The sequence below is a fragment of the Sus scrofa genome, chromosome 1 (genome assembly GCF_054392235.1).
Source record: "Sus scrofa isolate SSC_HxYL_T2T_F1_AM1 chromosome 1, Sscrofa_HxYL_maternal_Yorkshire_Landrace_v2.0, whole genome shotgun sequence".
NCBI lineage: Eukaryota > Metazoa > Chordata > Mammalia > Artiodactyla > Suidae > Sus > Sus scrofa.
This window is the reverse complement of record NC_139383.1, coordinates 273,234,961-273,257,883: the sequence shown is the minus strand read 5'-3', so window position 1 is coordinate 273,257,883 and position 22,923 is coordinate 273,234,961. Positions and strand designations below refer to the sequence as shown.

Here is a 22,923-nt window from a genome sequence, read left to right as displayed (position 1 = left end):
AAAAATTTTAAACAGAAATTTATTCCAATGCATTTGAAATGATTTTTAAAAATATCAAATGAATGACAGTGAAATAAGTTACGGCACATCCTTATTATGGAATGTGGTAGGAATACTGTATTGCAATGAAAAAGGATGAATTTTATCTGCATGTTTATACATGGCTAGATGGCCGTGATATTCATTGCATTAAAAAAAAAAGCAAGCTTCAGAACAGTTCCCATCCCTGTTTTTATTTTAATTAATTAATTAATTAATTTTTTATTATTTTGCTTTTAGGGCCCCATCTGCAACATATGGAGGTTCCCAGGCTAAGGGTCAACTTGGAGCCACAGCTGCCAGCCTACAACACAGCCACAGCAATGCCAGACTCAAGCTGCATCTGTAACCTACCCCAGAGCTCATGGCAACACCAGATGCGTAACCCACTGAGTGAGGCCAGGGATGGAACCCACATCCTCATGGATACTAGTTAAGTTTGTTATCACTGAGCCATGACAGGGACTCCTCCTGTTTTTAAAAAATTATAAATGGGAGTTCCCACTGTGGCTCAGTGGTTGGCGAACCCAACTAGCAACCATGAGGTTGCGGGTTCGATCCCTGGCCTTGCTCATTGGGTTAAGGATCTGACATTGCTATGAGCTGTGGTGTAGGTGGCAGACACAGCCCGGATCTGGCATTGCTGTGGCTGTGGTGTAGATTGGCAGCTATAGCTCCGATTAGACCCCTAGCCTGGGAACCTCCATATGCTGCAAGTTCAGTCCTCAAAAGAAAAAAAAAAATTATTAATGCATCAAGAAATTTCTGGAAGTATATACATCTAATTGTTAAAGAAGAGTAAGATTCAGGACTTCTGAGAAGTGCTCTTTTTACATTCCCATTTCTTTTGTAATTTCCAACACACACATATATGCACACACAAAAGAAGAAAAAAAAAATAAACAGGAAAAAAGTTCTTGAATTTTCTTTGGCTTGTATTTTTCATGGGACTTTGAAAGTTGTTGAGCTGAATAGAGGAGGTGGTTAATTCTTCTGGCAAGGATGAGAATTTCCATACCCAGCATTTCTTTCTGAAAGAGAGAGAGACTGAGGAGGGAGAAAGAATTGCTGCAGCATTAGTCATTACTCAGCACATCCAAACAGGTAGTCTAACTCTCGTTCCTGCCACCACTGTAGGCCTGACACACAGAGAAACTCTTTGATAAATGTCAACTGAAATAGAGCAATCAGCTGAAAGCCATTTGCCGAGCTGTCTGCCTGCCCTGGGCTTGAGGCTTTCCTTTATTCATTTATCATGATATACGGCTTTGGCCAACATACACACAGGAGAGAAATTGTTGACATGTGGAACCCAAGTACAGAAAATCTTTCATTTTCCCCCCCGTCTGTTCACCAAATAAGTTTTTGTTTATTTAAAGACTACAGAGGATTTGGCTGTTAAGAACCAAATGCCTTTGGAGTGGAGTTTCAACATAATTTATCATTTCCTCTGTTTATTAAAAAATCCTGCATCTTTGAAAAGCACATTTGCAGTGAGTGGGGGATTTCGGCCACTCACGAAAGACTGTTGCAAAGCCCCTGCCATGTGGCTTACCCCAAAAAAGGCTCCTTGATTGCTATTTCTATCCCTGTTCTTCCCCAGCTGACTTCCGATCGTGTGATGGCCACCAGGGCTGGTGATCGGGGTTGGACAGAGGACAGGTAAGCAGAACAAGAGGCTGTGTTGGCTTCTTTCATCTTTGACCTAATTCTGACCTTGAATCCCACCGGGTTTTGGGCAGCGTGCTCCACTAGTGCAAGCAGGGGGAGAAGTGCAACCCTTAATATCTCCAGCATGGGACAGGATCTGAGAGGAGTCAAGGAGCAAAGAGAAGCTGGCTGCAATTCCGAAGGAAAGCGGCCAGGCCCCGCTGCTGCCAGAGTGGGTTCCATTCTCAAGGCAGACATCTGGCAGAACTGGAATAAACTTCCTACCTTCCACCCAAGACATCACAGACAGCAACAGTCCAGGGCACATGCACGTCTCAGAGATGGGTCATGTCTCGCCCATCTTCACATTCCCAGCACAGATCACAGTACCTGACACAAAGTGGGTGCCCGCCATCTGTGGAGACAGCAGGATGCAGCAGGCAGTGCACATGAGCGAGATCAGGCCTCCACGTGACTCCCAGGTCTGCCAGTTACTAGCTGTGGAACCCCGGGCAAGAAACTGAACCTCTCTGAGCTCTTCCTCTGTAACATGAGACTGACATCGAATAATGGAACCCTCTAGCACTTTAGGCTAGTTGTCTAACACTGTCAAGTCTCAGTTTTCCTATTTGCTAAATGGAGATAATATACATCTTGTGAGTTTGCCGTGAAGATTAAAAATATTACCTAGAACTGTATCTAGCTCATGATGGCTATATTATGAGTGAATGAATGAATGAAAGAATGAATGTAGGGAAAAAAAAACTTACTGAGGGAAGAAACCTATCCTAGTACCCAAAGCTGAGCTATAACAAACCACTCGTCCATCCACAACAGGCAGGCCCTGGGGACAGGGATCTCACTGTCAAGTAAATGGTGAGGACAAAGGGAAGAAAAGAAAGGAAAAGCAGCCAGCATTTGTTGAGAAGCTACTATGTGCAATTCATTCACAATGCATTCGCAGGCTTATTATGTTCCAGGCATTATGCCATATTCTAAGGATACTACAAATATACAGACTCTATCCAACAGAACAATTAAAGTTCAGATAAAAGCAGTAGACAGTGCTAGGAGAGCTAATAACAGGGGTCTTAGGTTGGGGGGAAAAGGAAGACTTCCCCGAGGAAGCGCTACCCAAGCTGAGACCCAGGGATGAACAGCCACGGCCAGGTGAGGAGTGGAAGAATGGTCCAGGCAGAGAAATGAACATGTGCGATGACTCAGAGACAAAAGGACTGTTCTGGATGCTTTAACACAGGGCCCTAGAGATCATTAATCCAGACCGACACCATCCTTTCCTTTGTGGTTGTTATTCTTTCCAAGTTATTTAGATTTTATTGTTTGGTAAAAATGGGCCTCTAGCAAAGGTATCCAGGCACAGGTAGGTTCCATGTTAGCCCAATCGGAATTCAAAGATAGGGACAGGGCCTGACTAACTGTTTGAAAGGAGGCTCTCATGACGAGAAGCAAGCAGTGTAAGCCTGCCAATGGTCCTGATAGCTTGGTGACGTCACAGTCCAGACAGATGGGTCAAGTAAAGGCCCTCTGTCAGCAACAGACATTCTCCAAGGGCCACCCATGCCAGAAGGCCCAGAGCAGATGAGGACAGCAGGAAGAGATTGAACAATGTCCCACTGGAAGGCTGGGCCTCACGCAGACTGACAGCTGCAGGGTGACAGCCTTTGTGTGGATGGGGTAGAGAGAGGCCAATCTGCCACCCATGGGATCCACTAGGAACTGGGCTCTGGAGCAATGCTGGCCCCTGGTGGATTTTCAGCCAAGGAGTTCTTTGGTTTTCACTGCCAGATGCCTCTCCAGCTCTGCAACTGTGTCGTCGGCCATTTGGCTGATCTGCAGAAACACAAAATGAGACAACCTGATAACCGGAGCTGGGCAGATGAAGAGGAGGAGGAGAAATAGTTCAGAACTATGAAAGGTTATCTGGGAAATACTAATAATAATTATGGTGACAAAAGCTCACATGAATTGTGTTCCAGCCAGGCACTGTACTAAGATGTTACATACACACTCTTATTGATTCCTAACAGCAAGAGGGGACACCATGAGATACGTTATTATCCCGTTTCACAGAGGAGGAAACTGAGGCAGTTAAAATCACTTGTTCAGGACACACAGCTAGAAAGCAGAAATGACAAAATTTAATCTTGGGTAGTTTGCACAGACAAAAATTCTTAACTACTATTACAGGGGACAGAGAAGCCAGCTTTATCTGTCCCTGAGGAGCCTCTGGAATTCCTACACCTCAGACACTCTGCTATACCAAGCTCTTGTATCAACTGATAAGGAGAATATTAAGATCCCAATGATTAAGCAGGAAAAAAAAAAGGGGGCTTGAAAAAAGATGAAGTACATCTGGTTAACAAACATGGAAAATTCAACAGACACTGAAGAAATGCAAATTAAAACAAGATATAATTTAGTTATCATAGTTAACAAAGTTTGATGTTGTGGTTTTTAATTACAATATTCAATGCCAGAGCTATGGTGAAGTGGATATATCACATATCACCAATAGGAATTCAAATTGATGCAAATGTTCTTACCATTTTTTAACCCCCAACTTCTCAACTGAGAAATTACCACATGAATGGAATCTGAAAAAAAAATGTTCTTAAATTCTAAACCCAAAGATATTTACTGAAACTTTATTTTTAATAATTACAAGTCAGAAAATTTTAAATGACAGCATATGTAACTGAATACATATAGCCATTAAAAGGGCTAAGACTGTCTATTTCTCATGGAGAGGGTATAAATATAAATAACATTCCAGTATATATTTCTGAAATGTCTGTTTTATAACAAGCATGGATTGCTCTTGTAATCAGAGAAAAAGAAATGTTTCAAGATATTATTTATAATATCATGGAAATATGCTCATGTTACCCTTGAATTAAAGAAAAAGCAGGAAATAAAAGTGTGTATATATACAGCAGAAACGATCTCAAATATGTTCAAAATACTCATATTTTTAAAACGGGAAGAAAATGTGTCAAAATATTAATAGTGATTATCTTTCAGGGATGGAAAGATGGGAAATGTATTATTCATGCTGGTGTCTGTCACATTCATCATAAAACTCGGCACATAGCAAGTGCTCAGGAAATATTTGTGAAAGGTATTATTAGTTTTCTGTGTTTTTCTGTATTCCCCATATTTTCTGCAATAAAATATACTCCCTCTAAGAAGAAAAACAAAACACAATTTAGTAAGCATTGCAGCCTCCGTCCTACGTCTAGGAGGGACCTAAGGCAGAAAGCCTTAGGCAGGAAGCTTGGAAGAGGCAGAATGGTGCCCAGGATCTGTGCGCTCAGCAGCACAGCAGCTGTCCAACATCTTTATTTGCAGACCACAGGCCTTGGCCAGGAACTGGGCAATAAATGCACTGGCAAGGGTAGAAACTAAAAAAGGATTTGGAGCAATTGGTCCCAGGCAAGGAGACAGCCAGACTCTCGCCATAGCAACAGCTGCTCATTTTGTAGTTGGGCACGCCGGAACAGGACCGGCTCAGGACTGCTGCTCAGGCTCTCACTTGGCTGGCACAAACCCTTGAGAGGCTTCTTTTGCCCTCACCCCCCAGCAGCTGGACCGCATGGGGTGTGCAGGGTGCCCAGCAGCACTGCAGCACCTGCAGGCTGGCAGCCTGGGACAGCCAGGAACCAGGGCTACAGGCCTCCTCTGGAAAAATGGCATCTGGGGAACACGGACTAGGACTGGGGAGAGGAAAAGGACTTAGAGGAACAGTTTGATAACGTGGGTTATGGGTTAAAGTCTCACTGGGGAAACAATGTGCAAGTCATTTCCCCACTTTGAGTCTCGGTTTCCTTAACTATCAAATGGGGATGACAGTCCCTTCCTCAGAGTTAAGTGTGAGGGCTAAACAAAATCATGAATGTGCAAGTATGTTTAAACTGGGTAATTGCTACATGCAAATACTGCTTGTGTTACTCTGATTTTTACTCACTTCCTGACTTCTTTTCAAATTAATCGATTAGTGAAAATATTTACTTTCTTGGAGTTCCCGTCGTGGCTCAGCAGTTAACGAACCCGACTAGCATGCATGAGGATGCAGGTTTGATCCCTGGCCTTGCTCAGTGGGTTAAGGATCCAGCGTTGCTATGAGCTGAGGTGAAGGTCACAGATGAGGCTCGGATGCCGTGTTCCCATGGCTCTGGTGTAGACCAGTGGCTACAACTCCGATTGGACCCTTAGCCTGGGAACCTCCATATGCTGTGGGCACGGCCCAAAAAGACGAAAAAAAGAAAAGAAAGGAAGGAAGGAAGGGAGAAAATACTTACTTTCTGCCCTATTACAGGCATAAAACGTCCTTGGGGATAGTCTGCCTGTAAGTGCATCTTTTCCTTCTTAAAATAATGATGATTAAGAACAACCAGAATACTAACAACGGCTTCTATTTACTACATGTCAAACACTGGGCTGAAAACTTTACCTGCATTATTTCACATAATCCTCAAAACATACAAATTACTATTATCCTCCTTTACTATAATGTGAATATTAATTTTTTCACCTGACAGTTACACAATAGCTCACACAATGCAGAAGTGTTTTGTTCTCTGTCACTTCATTCAAATCCAACAACCTCACATATCTATACTATAAGGCAGGTGGAACAGGTATTACCCTCATTTTATTTATTTATTGTCTTTTCAGGGCTGCACCTGTGGCACATGGAGGTTCCCAGGCTAGGGGTCCGATCGGAACTACACCACAGCCACAGCAATTCGGGATCCAAGCCAAGTCTGCAACCCACACCACAGCTCATGGCAAAGCCGGATCCTTAACCCACTGAGCAAGGCCAGCGATTGAACCTGCGTCCTTATGGATGCTAGTCAGATTCTTTTCTGCTGAGCCATGGTGAGAGCTCCTACCCTCATTTCACAGAGGAGTAAACCAAAGCCTAAAATGTTACCTAACCTGCCCAGGATCACATAAAAGGTCAGTGTGTGACTGAGCAGAGAACTCACCCACGCTGGTTCCCTTGATTGTCAGTTTGGTGCTGCTACTCCCTCTGGGGAGCCCACAGAACCTGGCCTGTCCTCCCTCATCAAGGGGGGGCTGTGTTAGACTCATTAAGTCAATTCCATCTCATATTCATAAAACTGTGAGTAAGGAGTAGGACCAACAAATAGTGCAAACCATTACTAAAGACCAGCAACCATACTAGCTACTTTTAACTATGCTGTGCTGTTTGGTCCTCTCACCAATCTTGTGAAATAGGCATTAATGCTCCCACTTTAGAGATGAGGAAACAAAGCCTCAGGAAGGTAAAGCCATTTGCTGACCTTAACAACTGAGAAGTAAAACAGCCAGGATTTGATTTGTTGCTGCTGTTGTTGTTTGACTACACCCGCGACATGCAGAAATTCCCAGGCCAGGGATGAAACTCACACCACAGCAGCAACCTGAGTCACAGCAGTGACAATATCGGATCCTTAACCAGCTGAGCCATGAGGGAACTCTGAAAGAGCCAGGATTTGAATCCAGGCCAGTCTGACTTCACAGCAGGAGCCCTTTCCATGACAACATGTGCCTCACACAGATCATAACATCATCATCACTGTTGTCCTCACAATCAATATCATCACACTGGCTCCTGACATGTTCCAGAAAAGAAAAGGCAGAGACAGAGAAGCACAGAGTCTACCCCCGGGGCAAGCCTGGCTAGCAAAGCTCAGAGCACCCACAGAGTCACCGGCTGCTGCTTCCACCCACCGACTCACTCTCTCCAGCGTGCCTGCCTGTGGTCCACTAGGAGCCCTTCCCTCCTTCGGCTCCACTAGTACCAGCTTCACTTTGGAGCCGCTCTGTTTCTCAGAAAAAGGAGGCAGTGAAAGGATCTTGGCCGGATTTACTGGTGGTTTCTGCCAAGTGCTTTCATGTTCCGCAGACCCATTTATAGCAAACTAAAGCAAAGGTGAAACAGCAGGCTGGCAGATGTCAGAGTCCCAAGCGGAAAGACCCCAGTCCTTCTTCAGCAGAGCTGGCCTGGGCTGGGAGTTGGGAAGGTTGCGGGGAAGAGGCGGGGGTCAGATGTGACGGCAGGGGCACCGCCAAAACTGAATCCTTTTATTCTTATATACCAAAGATGAAACACTTCTGTGATATAGGTTTTGGAAAAAAACTTTTAAAAAGAAAGCTCCACAAAGAATACAATTATAATTGTTCATAATCCAAATGACTATCATGAACATTTTGAAGTAAATAAGCTGCCAACCTTTTCACATGCATGAAACTTTTTCATTATAAAAATGGAGTATTATGACACTATTGTGTAGCCTACCTTAAAAAAGTGTCTGTATTTTTATAACTGTCTATATTTAGAGATTCTAGTGAATGGATGTAAAACAAGCTATTGTCCTACTATCAGAAGTTTAGACAGTTTCCAATTTTCTAGTATTATACATAATACATCAATGAACACCTCTGTAGATAAGGTTCTTGATAACTTATTTTGGATAAATCCCGAAGTCAGAGAATCAGTAATGTATGGGTTTTGGTACATACTACCATATTATCCTCTAGAAAGGTATGGATTTATACAAAGAATATCTTAATCTTTTCTGTGGAGTGTAGAACTGAAAGCAATACTTCCAAGATAAGCAACATTTTAAATTCACATTACAAATTCTATGTTTGAGGAGTTCCCTAGTGGCCTGTTGGTTAAGGATCTGGTGTTGTCACTGCTGTGGCACACATTCGATCCCTGGCCTGGGAGCTTCCACATGCCACAGATGTGGGGGAAAAAAACTAATTCTAGGTTAAAATGTTTGGGATTAGAAAAGGCAAAAATTCTTTTTAAATACACATATTCTAAACACCCTGCAAGTGATTTAGACAGTACATACCAAAAATCTTAAAAATATTCAATTCCTTCATGCCATAGTTCCACACATGAGACTCTATCCTAGGGAAGTCATCTCAACAAAGATTTATGTATAAAAATATTCACTGCAACCTTATTTATAATAACAAAAAAGTTTAAACAAACTAAATGTCCAACAAGAAGGCTTATGAAACTGAATTATGGTATAACCACAAGACGGACTATTTTGCAATCATTAGAATGTGGTTGTTTATGAAGAGTTTTTTAAGACACAGGAAAATGGTAATAGCTTTAATGCTAAACAGAAAATAAAAAGCTGGATTCAAAACTGTATGTAAACTACAAGCTTTCAATCATGTTAAAAACTGCGTAGTTTAAAAAGGGGGAGGGGTGGCATATCCCAAATTATAAATGTAATAAAATTCATTGCGTAATAAAACAAAATTAAAAAAAGAAAGAAAATAATAATAATCAACGGTAATAAACACTGAAGAAAAAAAACTAATCTGAAGAGGAAGGTGAAAAGATGGATGCTAATGAGTGAAGGCCTCTGGCAAGGTCTTTGTCAAGCAGATTTTTTTTTTAGGGCCAGCAAATGGAAGTTCCAGGCTAGCGGTCGAAATGGAGCTGCAGCCACCAGCCTACCCACAGCCATAGTAACGTGGGATTCGAGCTGTGTCTGTGACCCACACCACAGGTCATGGCAACACCGGATCCTTAACCCACTGGGCAAGGCCAGGGATCAAACCTGCATCCTCATGGATACTAGTTGGGTTGGTAACCCGCTGAGCTGCAACAGGAACTCCTGTCAAGCAGGTTTTATCAAGAGTGTTGGTATAAGAGTTTCCTTGTGGTGCAGTGTGTTAAAGACCTGGCATTGTCACTGCAGCAGCTTGGGTAGCTGCTGTAGTGTGGGTTCAATCCCTGACCAGGGAACCTCCACTTGCCACAGGTGCAGCTAAAAAAAAGAGTGCTAAAATGAAAAATCCAAAAAAAAAAAAAAAAAAAAAAAGAACAAATCACACAAAACAAAAACCAGTACAAAAAGAGAACAGATCAGCAATTACCAGAGGGAAGAGGGTGGAAGGAGGGTGAAATGGGTAAACTTCCATACACGGATACTAGTTGGGGGTCAACTGTAGGGTGATGGGTGGGAACTAAACTTTGGGTGGTGAGCACACTGTGGTGCAGGCAGAAGTCAAAATACAACGTATACATGACACATACAGTGTTACCAATCAATGCTAAATACATATTTTTTTTAAACACAAGAAGACAGATTTAAAAAAAGAAGAAGAGTGCTGGCTATCTGATCATTCTTCTTTTTTCAAGGAGCATGGGCTCTGATCCCTGAGGCAGATGCCAGATCTGCTGAGTGAGGAGGGCCTGACAGGCCCCCAAGGTCCACAGGAAGCAACAAAAAGCCAAGTGTCAATGGCAGAGATGGAATCCCCTGGGAGAGAGACAAGGAGCTGGCCCAGCTAGACTCTTACGAGGTCTGCTCAGTGCTCAGAAAAGGCCTGGCTGGTATACAAATCCCTCTTAGCTGACTCGGGGCAAGAGGAGGGCACGAAGGGGGCAAGCAACCCTTAAGGCAGGAATTGCACATCGCTTTTACAGAAGAAACAGTCTCCAAGGAGTCAAGTAACTTCCCCCAGGTCATAGGACATGAAGTGCAGAACAACCTCTTTCCAACCCTAGCACCATCACAGCAGCACACTGTAATGCTCCCAGGTCACTTCCTTTCCCGTCTGCTTCTGCACATCTGGGAAGCTTTTATTTTTTATTATCTTTGTCTTTTTAGGGCCACACTCCCGTGTATGGAAGTTCCCAGGCTAGGGGTCGAATTGGAGCTGTAGCTGCCAGCCTACACCACAGCCACAGCAACACCAGATGATCCAAGCCAAGTCTGCGACCTACAACACAGCTCACAGCAATGCTGGATCCTTAACCCCCTGAGTGAGGCCAGGGATCGATCCCACATCCTCACGGATACTAGTTGGGTTTGTTAATGCTGCACCACCACAGGAACTCCTGGGGAGCTTTGTAAAAACACACTCCCACGAAGACCTACTGAATCAGAAAATGCAGGAGTAGGGCCAGCCAGCTATCTAAAACTCTCCCCCCGGAGTGACTGTGGTCTACTTTTTTTTTTTTCCAAAGTCTTTCTTAAAGAAAAGCAAATAGTTCCCAGGGCTGCTGGGAGGCGGGGAGAAGAGCCCCCAACTAGCATTCTAACTGTGAATCTAACTGCAGGTCTAAGAGCAGAGAGAGTTAGTCCATTTATGGCCTTCTTGCCTCTCGCATCCTCCCTCTTTACTCCCCATCCTGTCCACACTCCTGTTTAATCTTCCTAAGACAATGCTTTTATTGTAGACAAGGAGGCTTCAGGTAAATCCTTTATAAAAGGTTTGAACCCTTTATAATATATTATGCTAAACATTAAAAATTCTATCTCCTGAATTCTGGTAAACTCATCTTCCTGTCTTAATTCCACCAGTTCAAGCCATGTCATTTCCTGGTTGGATGTCTACAACAGCCTCCCTGCTTCCAGTAGTGCCCCTATACAATCTATTTTCCACCCAGCCACCACTGTCATCTTTTCAACACAAGCGTGACACCCCCACTGTCCTAAAAAATAACTGTTCAAAGGAGTTAGTTCAAGTATCAGAATCACCTGGGGAGCGTTTTAAAATGCATTATCCTTGGGTCCCACCCTGACTCATTGACTTAATCTCTGAGAGCGGGGGGTGGGGGCATGTACCTGTATTTTTATTAGCTCCTCAAGTGATTGTAATACTATGAAAGATTATTGTTCGACAAACATTCACGGCCACCCCCGGGCTTCCATGAACCCATATATTTCCCTGCCCCAGTGACTTGGCCCATGTGATTTGCAGGGCCAGTGGGATATGACAAGAGCAGGTGCCTAATCTCTGAAGGCAAGTACACCAAGCCCAGCCTAGAACAGCTATATCTCACCTGACCCACAGAAACAAGAATAAGAACTCATGCTGGACAGAGCAGTCACTGAGTTTTGAGGTAAGTTGCTATCCAGCATTTATATTGTGACCACAGACAACTGAAAAAGATGCAGGGCCAATGTGGGAACCTCTGAACATGTTCAAGTTCCATCTCCTCAACTTGGTATACAAGACCCACCAGGAACTGGCCACTCTGTCTTCTCTGACCACTTCCTAGTCTCACCCCAGTCCAAGCCCAGCGACCTAACAGAATGTGCTCAGTCCCATCACCATACCTTTGCACATGCTGTTTCACTCTTGTCTCTCACTATTTCACTCCAGTAGCTCCTAAGACTTGTTCAAGGGCCACAACTCAGTACACTAAGAACAGTGCTAAGTCCTCACTTCTCGGCACCCAGACAACCAAGCACAGACAGGAGAGCATCAGTGCACGGGCTCTGAGGGCAGCCTGCCTGGGTATGGATCCCACTGCTACCATTTACCAGCGGTGTGACCTTGGGCAAGATATGTACCTTCTGTGAACCCCAGTTTCCTCACCACCTACCTCACAGCTTTGCAGTGATGCAATAAGAGAGTGCAGTAAAGTGTTCAGCATAGAGCCTGGAACACAGTCAGGGGGCAACAGCTTCCTCTCCCTCCATATTCCCAGGGTCCAGCGCAGGGCCAGGCCCAGGACACTCAGCCAGTGTTGATCATGGCAGTGAAAGAGCTAGGGGTAGTCTCTTAACTGTCCTCACTTCAGACATGAACCAGTGATTTTCTGGGTCAGAATCCTAAATACCACATCGCTGGCAACAGTACCTGCTTCTCTATGAGCCTGAGGGTGTCCTCCGAGGCTTTGTCCTTTGACTTCTTCAGCTTGTTCATTGCGTTGGTCCGCACCTTCCGTAAAGACTCTTTGGCCTTGTTGGTGTTCTGTTTAGCCAGTTTCACCAGCATTTCCCTGTGCTCCCTCGTCACTCTGATAAAAGACAAAAGACCGTTCAACAGCACCATCCCACACATTAACAGCCAGCCAAGAGTTTAATGTCGCTTTGTTCACTAGCTCAGCAGTTTGTAACTTTAGTCATTTTTGGTGGAGGACCTCTGCATTTCTGACACTCTCCCGGGGATGCTCAGGGTCAAAGAACGTCCCTGGTGAGTTGGCTGAGGACGGCCAGTAAGAGCACTGCTTAAAAGCATGAGCAGGGAGTCCCCGCAGACCTGATGCCAAATCCTGGCCATGTCTCTTACCAGATGCATAACGGACTTCCTCATTATAGAGAGTTCCCATCTGTATAACGGGGACTGTCAACACCTGTTTTAAAGGGGTGGTGTCAAGGTTATGGGATGATGTGTGGGTTAAGGATCCGGCATTGCCGTGAGCTGTGGTGTAGCCTGGAGGCTACAGCTCCTATTAGACCCCTAGCCTGGGAACCTCCATATGCCGTGGGAGCAGCCCTAGAAAAGGCAAAAAGACAAAAAAAAAAAAAAAAAGAGAGAGAGAGAGAGAGAGAAGAAATACATTTCTGTTGTTTTCACCATGGAGATGTGGGGGTTGCTTGTTGCTACAGCATTGTGCATCCTATCCTAATACACCACAAGGATCTGAAGAATGAGTGCAAGTCACCAGTACTGGCAGGGATTTCCTGAACGAAGAAGGAGCATGTGCACAGGCTTTAAGCTGCAAGGAGATCACATTCATGTGAGGAACTGACTGGAGCACAGAAAACAAAGAAAGGAGTAACAAGAGGCTGGAGAGCCTTGTCATAGAGGGTCTTGGAAGATCATGAACTCCCATTTTTATGAAGAAAATAAGGTCCAAAGTAATTTGGTATCTTACACAAAGTCAAACTGAGAATGGCCTGTCTCAAAAGCTCAAGGTCTTAGTATGACAAAATTTATCTGCCTCCTGTCCTGAAATTAACATCCCTGGCATACGGTGCCTGACGCTCAAATCAATGTGATTCTGGGGATAGTCCCAAGTTCCGGGGTATATGTTCCATGTGAAACAGTGACAAGCAGGTCTTAAAAATTTAGTGGCATCTACCTGGTACTTTTTCCCTGAGAGAATGAGGGAATAATTAAAGAATTTTGAGAAAGGATAAGCTCTGAGGACAAAGCGAACGGCTGTGTGATAAATAAATCCTTCTGGACCCAGCTATTTGAAAGTATGTGCAAAATAAAAATAATCCTGGTTACTACCATTATTAAGCCCCCTCAATGCCAGGTAAGTACTGTAAGTATATTACATCACTGAACCTCACAACAACTCATCAAACTAGATCTGAAAACCCCCATTTTCCAGTGAGGAAACTGAGGCGCACAGATGTCAAGCAACTTGCCCATGGGTCTGAGCGACAGAACTGGGATCCAAATCCAGATCTTCTGGCCTGTGTTCTTTCCACTTCTCCATGCTGCCTACCCCTTGCAATCTATTTCAAATAAACTATGCGCTGCTGCCATGACTTCTGCTTCCAGGCAGAAAGCTTTTTTCAAAGTCAGTAATATGAATCTTGGGACTGAAAAGGACAAAACCACCATGTCAGGAGTTTAGGGATTTGGATCAGATCTTGTTACTTTTACGGTTTTTAATTCATTGAACAAAAATCATGCTGACATGTTTAGGTCTCTTTTTTGTTCTGCCAAAGCATATGTCAGTATAAGGAAGGAACAGGAAAATTAAAACTTGATCCACTGATTCAAAAAACCTAATCCTGCTGAAATACTAGGAGGGGCAGAAAATAAATGATTCTAAGTCTGAAAGAAACCTCTTAAAATTCTCTACCGAGAAGTATTTCAATCTTTAGGTAGCCTGCTTTTTAGACAAAATTTAATAAAATAAAAAATTTATCTAACCCACTTCTTTTTCACGGCACTATTATATTTATATTTTACATTGAGGGGAAAAAAAAATCACACATTTAAAAATATATAAATTGGGGAATTCCCGTCGTGGCTCAGCGGTTAGTGAACTCAACTAGTATCCATTAGGATGCGGGTTCAATCCCTGGCCTCATTCAGTAGGTTAAGGATCTGGTGTTGCCGTGAGCTGTGGTGTAGGTTGCAGACACAGCTCAGATCCTGCATTGCTGTGGCTGTGGCATAGGCCGGGGGTGCAGCTCCAATTCGATCCCTAGCCTGGGAACTTCCATATGCCCTGGGTGAGGCACGACATTTGGGACTCAAAAAAATCTTAAGAGTAAATGGCTGTATAAAGAAAATAAAACCATAATATATGTAATGTGGCCTAATAAAGTGTATTTTTATATTTATTCATGTAAATGTGATCTCAGTACACTACTAACACCAGTTTCCATACATGGTAATATTCAATTATTGACACTGACAAAAATATCCCAGTTTCAGGATGCAAATACAAGGCAATAATCTAGGAGAGGGGAGGGCAGTGAGGAGGAGGGAAGACGGGGGGACAGGCACAGGAAGGGCTGAGAGGAAGAGAGGCATCAGTGTGCTGGTTCTGGGGGTTGAGCTACAAGTCGTCCACAATACAAGATCAGAAGCAGTCAGGGCAATGGAAAGGACTGGTTCTGAGGTCAAGACAGAACTGTTTCCCATCCAGGTACTAACCAAGCCTGACCCTGCTTAGCTTCCGAGATCAGATGAGATGGGGCACGTCAGGGTGGTATGGCCGTAGACAAGACTGCCCTGTTTGATTCTGGTATCTATCACTCAGAAGGTGACTATCCTTGGGCAAGCTACTTAATCTTTCTCAGTTTCTTCATCTTTAGAATGAAGATAATAAAAACACCTTACGGGGTGATTGGGAGAAAGAGACACAACATATATATAAGTACCAATTCAGATAGCAGCATATAGTAGCCTTGGATAAATGATAGCGTTTATGAATGTTTTAATCAAACACACTTAATTACTTCCTCATGAAACAACGAGGGCACATCTGTTTTAGAAAAGAAACATACTATATTATGGAAATATTTTAATTCCCTTCCAAACCAGTGATTAATACATCTGATCATCTCCATCTCGCATTCACAGGGTTCTGAGAGTACACGCTAGTTGCAGCCCAGGCTCTGGCCCCAGCCAGTTGGTTCTGAGCACCCGCACTGCACTTGGCGAGCATTCCCTCATCAAGCACTGGCTGGGGCCTCTGTGTTCCCTGCCAGGTCCTGGGCCAGGCTGGGGAGTACCAGAGAGGAGGCAGGCCTGATCCAACTTCTCTAGAGGCTCGGCCCAGCAGTGTAGACAGACTTGTCAACCACTACTTAGGAAGAGCATGACTGCTGCCAGGACAGAGGGATGGGCCTTCTTCGGGGGGGGGGGGGGTGGAGCGTGCCCAGAGTAGAGCTCATTCTGCCCTGTGATCTGGAAAATGCCCTGTAGATGCAGAGGAACTCATCAACTGCAGAAGAAAGGAAAGGGCACTTTAAGCAGAAGCACAGTGGGAGACACAATGGCAGGAAGGCGGGAGGCTGAAAAAGGTGCACCAGGGTCAAGTTTGTTCTGTAAGCCTGGAGTTTTCAAGTTCTTCCTTACCATGAAAGCATGCCTTCAAATAAAACCAAGCAGAGGGCCCATTTATGAAACAGATAAAAAGAGAGCTATTTCAGGTAATGAGGGGAAGGGCACGGGGGGAGGGGGTGGTCCCCATCACAGGCCTGTGAAACTGAACGCCACCCCGACTGCCCCCTGCTCTGGGTCTGCCCTTACTGACTCACTGACATTAGGCAAGGAATTTAAAAATCTCTGAGCCTGGCTCATCTCACCTGGAAAAAGGAATCGAAGATCAACTAACAAAATCCCCAGCATCGACCTTTCAGAGTTCTCATGAGGATTAGATGAGATAATATATGGAAAGCATACAGTGCAAATCCTGGTAGAAAATAAACAATCAGAAAATGTAAGCGGATTTTGTTGCTATCATTGTTTATGTTTTGGCAACTATGGGGGCATCTTCAAATAATGATGAGCTTATTCATGGAAGTTTCTACCAATAGGGAAATGACAGGGCAAACAATCCAAGCTCCAGCAAGATGACTTTTGGAGATTTGACTTGTGAGTTAACATCTCATGTACACTGCAAAATACAAATGTTCACAGCATGTAGCCATGAAATTTTCTTTCTGGTATTAATTCACTCATTCAGTTTATAGTTTTATTCAGCAGCTATTTACTGTATATTTATTGTGTTCCAGCCACTATGTCAGATACAAAGAATTTGGTATTATACACACATGAGTTTACAGTCTCAAGGAAGGTAGTCATTAAATAAACACACAATTAATCATAAGTTACACCCAACAAAGACATACAGAGCTCTCTGAAAATAATAAGCAGGGGAAAGGAGCCTGACCAAGCTGTCCTTGTGGGACTCCAGGAAGAAAACGTGAAGATATTTAAGTTAAGGGATATTTAAGTCAGGATGAGTAAGAGTGGAGAAGCTGGGGGAAGATCCTTCCTAATGGGGGAAGAGCCCAGGGTAAACAAAGGCCTTTATCCAGGGAAGGAGGGTACTGCTCTTGGGGAACTGAAGAACGGCAGTGTGGCTGCAGTACAGAAAGCAGGGCCGAAAGACTGTTTCCAGTGGGGAGGCTGGGGGGGCTGGTAAGGGTGAGACTAACACGCAGGCACTTCAGTGCCATTGTCAGGCTCATTAGATGCACAGATGGTTGAACACACACACACAAATGTGGGAGATACACACAGGGGAACAGGATTCAGCCTGAAAAGGCAGGACATTCTGCTACATGCTACAACATGGATAAACTTTGAAAAGGTTATGCTAAGTGAAATAAGCCAGACTGAAAAGGACAAATATATGATCCCACAAATAGAGGTACCTGACATAGTTAAATTCATAGACACAAAGTAAAATCGCAATTACCAGGGAACTGGGGATGAGGGAACAGGGAGCTGTTGTTTAATGGGTATAGGGTTTCAGTTTCACAAGATGAAAAGAGTTCTGGTGATTAGCTGCACAACAATGTGAATGTTCTTAATACCATTGAACTGTACATTTAAAAGTACTGAAAAGGTAAATCTTTAATGTGTATCTTGCCACAACAGGAAAAAAAAAAAAAACAAAAACAGCCTCAGTAGACTGTTTCTAAGAACAAGATGGAATATCACAGACGTCTGAGGCAAAGGAAATGTGGTCAGCTTTGTATTTTGTGCAGACAGCAATGTGCAAACCAGATCTGAGCACATGACAAGTCCACCCGGGAGCCTCTGGGCAGGCAGACGGGGAGCTCAGGCCCTAGCCCATAGAAGCTTCGTGGCCGGGTGATGAAGACAGCAGCCATTTCCGCTGGGGTCAGAGAGCCTCCCAGCATAAGGCAGGGGTTCTGACTGAGCTGGCAGGGTCACACTTTGTTTGTACAAACTCCTCCAGCAGGTCTTCCAGTAACATCCTGGATGGGGGCCTTCCTGTAAAATTCCTTGAGTGTGTCCCATGAACAATAAGCAGAGGGGCCTGCCCCGCCAGTAACTCACATGGCAGAGAATCCCCCTGACAGAAAGGATACTTCCTATTGTTTCAAGGAGAACGGGACATGTGCAAAACCACTCACCAGGTGTACAGCAGAGGAAGCTACGGTCAGCATGGCAACTACAGTGAAAACCAGTTATAATGTCAGACTTCCAAAGGATCTTTGGTCACTCAGAACTTAAAAAGGTAGAAAGACATGCTTTAAAGGCAGGAAGACCTAAGCTGGAATCCCAGCTCTGCCACTCATTAGCTTCAGAACTGTGAGCATGTTATTCAACTTCTCCAGACTAGTCTCGTGTAAATGAGAATAAAGACTAAGAAGGCGGAAGCACAGGATTACATGAAATGATGGTGGCAGCTCCGTGCAGGGCGGCCACTTTCTTATTCTTACCACAGAATTGCAAGGCTGGGGAACAGAGGACATGAGCAGTGGGGGAGAACGCAGTCAAAAGGATTTAGTCACTAGGAGCTTAGGCTACTATGTGGTTGGTGAGCAGCCAGGGGCAGAACCAGGAGAGAGGAGAGCAGGGAGTAGGGGCCGTGGGAAGCGTTAGCTCGGCTCCAGCAGCCGTGCTGCACGGGACAGGCTGAGGGAGAAGGGAGCCGAGCTTCCACAGAACAAACGGCCCACGGAAACACGTCTCTGACGGCTCCAAGGAGAGCAAGCTTGCCCCCTCCTCCCTGGGCCGCTGAGGCTCCCCACCCCCCACAGCAGCAGGGTGTGCAATCAGAGGCAGACACATGCCCTGCTTTATTGTTTGCTGGTGGGCGCTGCCTAATGCCTCGGGGCCACTGGCCCTGAAGGAAATATTTTTGTTTGTGTAGCCCAGCCAGACTTCCTATGCTCCCAGGTCCACAATTCTCCCTCCCCTCTTTCCTCACCGGCCCCCCTGAGCCACCCCCCCACCCTCAGCTCCCCAGCCCATCTTACACACGCTACTATCTCATCCAGACAGGAGGTGTCCTTCTAGCCCAAAGGAAATCGTACACACCCTTTGGAAGGATCTCTACCATCACAATACCTTTAGTTCTCATCTGCTTTCAAAGGCCTATCCTGTGACTGAGGCCAGCTAAACCAGACAGGCCATCCTGAAATATAGCCCAGCATGATGGAAAGACAGAGGAGGTTGAGGTCAGGGGTCACAGCTCCATATTCCCAGCTGAGTGACCTTGATTAAGTCCCCGGTTTTCTCCTTCCCTATCATCCTAGAAGCTGGAAACCCAAGTCCAGGGATAAGTGGAGGTAGCTCTCATGTACAGGACAAAGGGCCCAGGTTTGGGTGGTCAAGTCAGACTTGATTTCCGCTTCCAGCTATGTCACTTACAGGTGGGATAACGGCAGACATTTGGCTTTTCCTCCCGAGATCACAAAGCATGTCGCGCGATGTGTTTAAGAGAACGGCCTCTGTAGCCAGACTGCCAGTGTTTGAGGCTCAGATCTATCACTGCTTAGCCGGATGACCCTGGGCAAGGATTTTACCTCTTTGCCTTAGTGTTCCCATCTGTCAAATGTGTATAACACCACTAAGTTAATGAGACTGCAGCACAGGATGAAAAGAACTACTCAGTGCGCTGGTCATGGAGATGTGCTCAGTAACACTATCTGTTACTGTTTCCTCAACTGTAAAGGGGAGGAAGGTAATAAAAATGCTCTCTTTCTTCCACAGTTGGTATCAGGAGCGAATGAGAGATGATGGTTAAAGAATTCTGCGTATGTAGGTACTGAGTATCTTAAAAGCTGTCAATCACATGGAGAACAGACTTGTGGTTGCCAAGGGGGAGCGGAGAGGGAGTGGGGTGGATTGGGAATTTGGGGTTAATAGATGCAAACTATTGCCTTTGAAATGGATAAGCAATGAGATCCTGCTGTATAACACTGGGAATTATATCTAGTCACTTATGATGGAGCATGATAATGTGAGAAAAAAGTATGTATACCTGTATGTGTAACTGGGTCACCTTGCTGTACAGTAGAAAACTGACAGAACACTGTAAACCATCTATAATGGAAAAAAATAAAAATCATTCTAAAATTTTTTAAAAAGCTGTCAACCAGATTAATAATAAAAATAACAGTGATGTCTCCTAGAGAGAGAGCAGAGGACAATGGCTACAAGCTCAGGCTGAGAAAGACATCTGTTCTTCCCATTATTAACCTGTGACACCAGGCACAAAGAACTCCCTTCCCCTGTGACTCAGTCTCTTCATCTGTAAATAGGGGTATAATAACATACGTCCCTCCTAAGACTGTTACAAATACCTTAGTCAATATACAAATAGCACCCGGGACAGCAGTGGGCACAGGACACACTCACATTCACTCGTCCCATAAACACCAACTGCATTCTTGTACTTACTACCTGCTAGGTCCTGTTTCAGGGGCTGGGGATATAGCAGCAAACAAAACTTCACATTCTAGTGAAGGAGAGAGTAAACATAAGTCTACGAAATGCCACTTAAGTGCTATGAAGAAAATAAAGCAAGACAGGGAGATAAGGAGGGACCTTATTACGATCACAGTAAGCGCCCGCTGACAACTGCCCGGACTTCCGGCCCCAATGCCATCTGCTCCCCTTCAATAACAACAACACTAACATTTGCAGAGCTCTTCCCACGTGCCAGGCTCTGAGATGACCATTAGCTTAGTGAACCTTCACATCACTCCTATGACCTAAGTGGTCTTATTACCTGGTTTTTACAGGTCAGAAAAGGGAGGCTCAGACAGATCAAGTAACATGCCCAAGGCCACTCAACAAGTTCCTGGTAGACCTGGGATCAGAGCCCAGGGCAGCCTGATTCGTGAATTCCAGACCTCCCTTACTGGTGCTAGACAAACCCAAGCAGCTCTTCCTACCAGCTGCAGCGATGAGGGGAGCACCGCTCTAACTGAGGCCCGCGTAGGTACACAGCTCCAGGCCACCCCTCCAGCTCCACTGCGTAAGCGCAGTGGGTAGAAAGGAGAAAGGGAGTCTCTAGAGGTCGGCAATGGGGCAGTGACCTGACCTCCAGCAGCCAAGTGCCAGGTTCTGAAAGCAGGTACAGGACGGGGTGGGGGGGGGCAGGAGGCGCCACTTCTGCATTGGAGTTGCCGCAGCTTTCTCCTCAGCCCATGCTCCACGCTTGGTTCCTGACCGCTCTTTCTGGTGTGTTTCAAACCGAACATTCGTGCAGGGAGGGAGCCCCATTCCGAGCACTTGGGACCTGAAATAGTACGAAGTGCTCCTAAAAAGCCACAGGCGGGCTGAGGAGAAAGCAGGCCTCCTCACACTGCACGGAGGCTCGCCTGGCCTGGACAGTTGAGAGACCACATACAGAAGTCCTCCAGCAGAATGAATGAATGAGTGAATGAATGGTCCTGGAAAGCAGGTAGGCAGTGGGCATGACAGGGCTGGAATAGCAGCTGTAGTTGCTCCAAAGCAGTTGGTGGCTGCCTCAGCACAGATGAGGTCACTAGGTGTCCTCCTCTGACTTTTTTTCTTTCAAGACCACTAACAGTCTGTATGTGTGAGGGTTGTGTAAAAAAAGGGTATTACCAATATTTCCTAGAATGTGCACGTTATACACACGATCTTTGTACAAGATCCACAAAGCCATACAGCAGCTAGACAGAGGCCACAGAGCTAGGAGGAAGGAGGTTCCAGGTCGGCAGCCTGAAGAGCAACGTGACAGTGTGGCAAGAAAATGGGCTGTCAAAACAGATTCTATATGAACGATGACTCCTCTGCTTACAAATCTGTGACCTTGAGCAAATCACTTAAACTTTCTGACTCCAAGTTTCCTCATCTGAATTATACCTATCTCAAAAGGGTATTTCTCTGTAGGCACAAAACAATGAGATCATCCTGAAAAAATGTACAGATGATTTTGCTAAGCCAAAAAAAGCAAGTTTTGGCACTGTAGGTACTTAATCCCATTATGTAAATTAAATATGTGTGTGTGTTGTGTGTGTGTGTGTTTGTGTGTGTGTATGCGCATGCATCATTTAAAATCTGGAAGAATACATGTTAATCTTACCAACAGTTACTTCTGAGAAGAATACTTGGGGAACTACAAAAGAACATTTTATTTTTCTGTAGGATTTGAATTTTGGCAATAAATGTATATTATTTTTATTAAAAAAATGAAAATCATATATCTGTTAAGACTCTCATATCCAGAACGTAACAAGGATCTCCGACAACTCAACACCAAAAGTACAAAAAATCTAATTTTTAAAATGGGTGAAGGACCTGAATAGACATTTTTCTAAAGATGTATAGATGGCAAACACGCACATGAAAAGACACTCAACGTCATAAACATTAGGGAAATGCAAGTCAAAACTATCATGAGGAACCACATCATACACTAGATGATAATAATAATAACAACAACAAGTGTTAGCAAGGAGATGCAGAAATCAGAACCCTTAAACATTACTTGCGGGTATGTAAAAGGTACAGTCCCTGTGAAAAAGTTTGGTAGACCCTCAAAAAGTTAGAGTAATCACATGACCCTGCAATTCCACTCATGTGTGTGTGTGTATATATATATATATATCTCCAAGAGAAGAGAAAACATGTTTATACAAAAGCTTGTGCAAATATGTTCAAAGCAGCATTATTCATAGTAGCCAAAAGTGGAAACAACCCAAAAATTCATCAGCTTATCAATAGATCAATAAAATGTGGCACATCCACACAACAGAATGTTATTCAGCAATGAAAAAGAAAGTATTGATACATGCTGTAACATGGATGAACCTTGGAAATATTTAATGCTAAGTGAAAGAAGCCAGACACAAAAGACCACATACAATGTGACTCCAGTCATACGAAATGTTCAGAATAGGAAAATCTAGAGACAGAAAGCAGAATGGTAGTGTCTACAGCAATCCCGGGGCCGGGGGTGACCTGGGGGTGAAGTGGGGAGTGACTGCCAGTGGGTTCAGGGTT

At 44.5% G+C, this 22,923-nt stretch overlaps 1 protein-coding gene across 2 annotated transcripts in view; it reads right to left on the bottom strand.

Moving 5' to 3' along the window:
• Nucleotides 1–854: 854 nt before the first annotated feature.
• MRRF (mitochondrial ribosome recycling factor) overlaps nt 855–22,923 on the bottom strand; it is a 61,968-nt gene continuing 39,899 nt past the window's right edge. Inside the window, exons 6-7 of one of the 2 annotated variants that reach the window (XM_003480599.5) lie at nt 12,343–12,502; nt 855–3,540 (exon numbers count right to left, since the gene is read on the bottom strand). In XM_003480599.5, coding sequence (XP_003480647.1) covers nt 3,463–3,540; nt 12,343–12,502 — 238 coding nt within the window. In that variant the 3' untranslated portion in view covers nt 855–3,462. The remainder of the gene's footprint in view (nt 3,541–12,342; nt 12,503–22,923) is intronic. The other variant, XM_084994899.1, reaches the window with a different exon arrangement.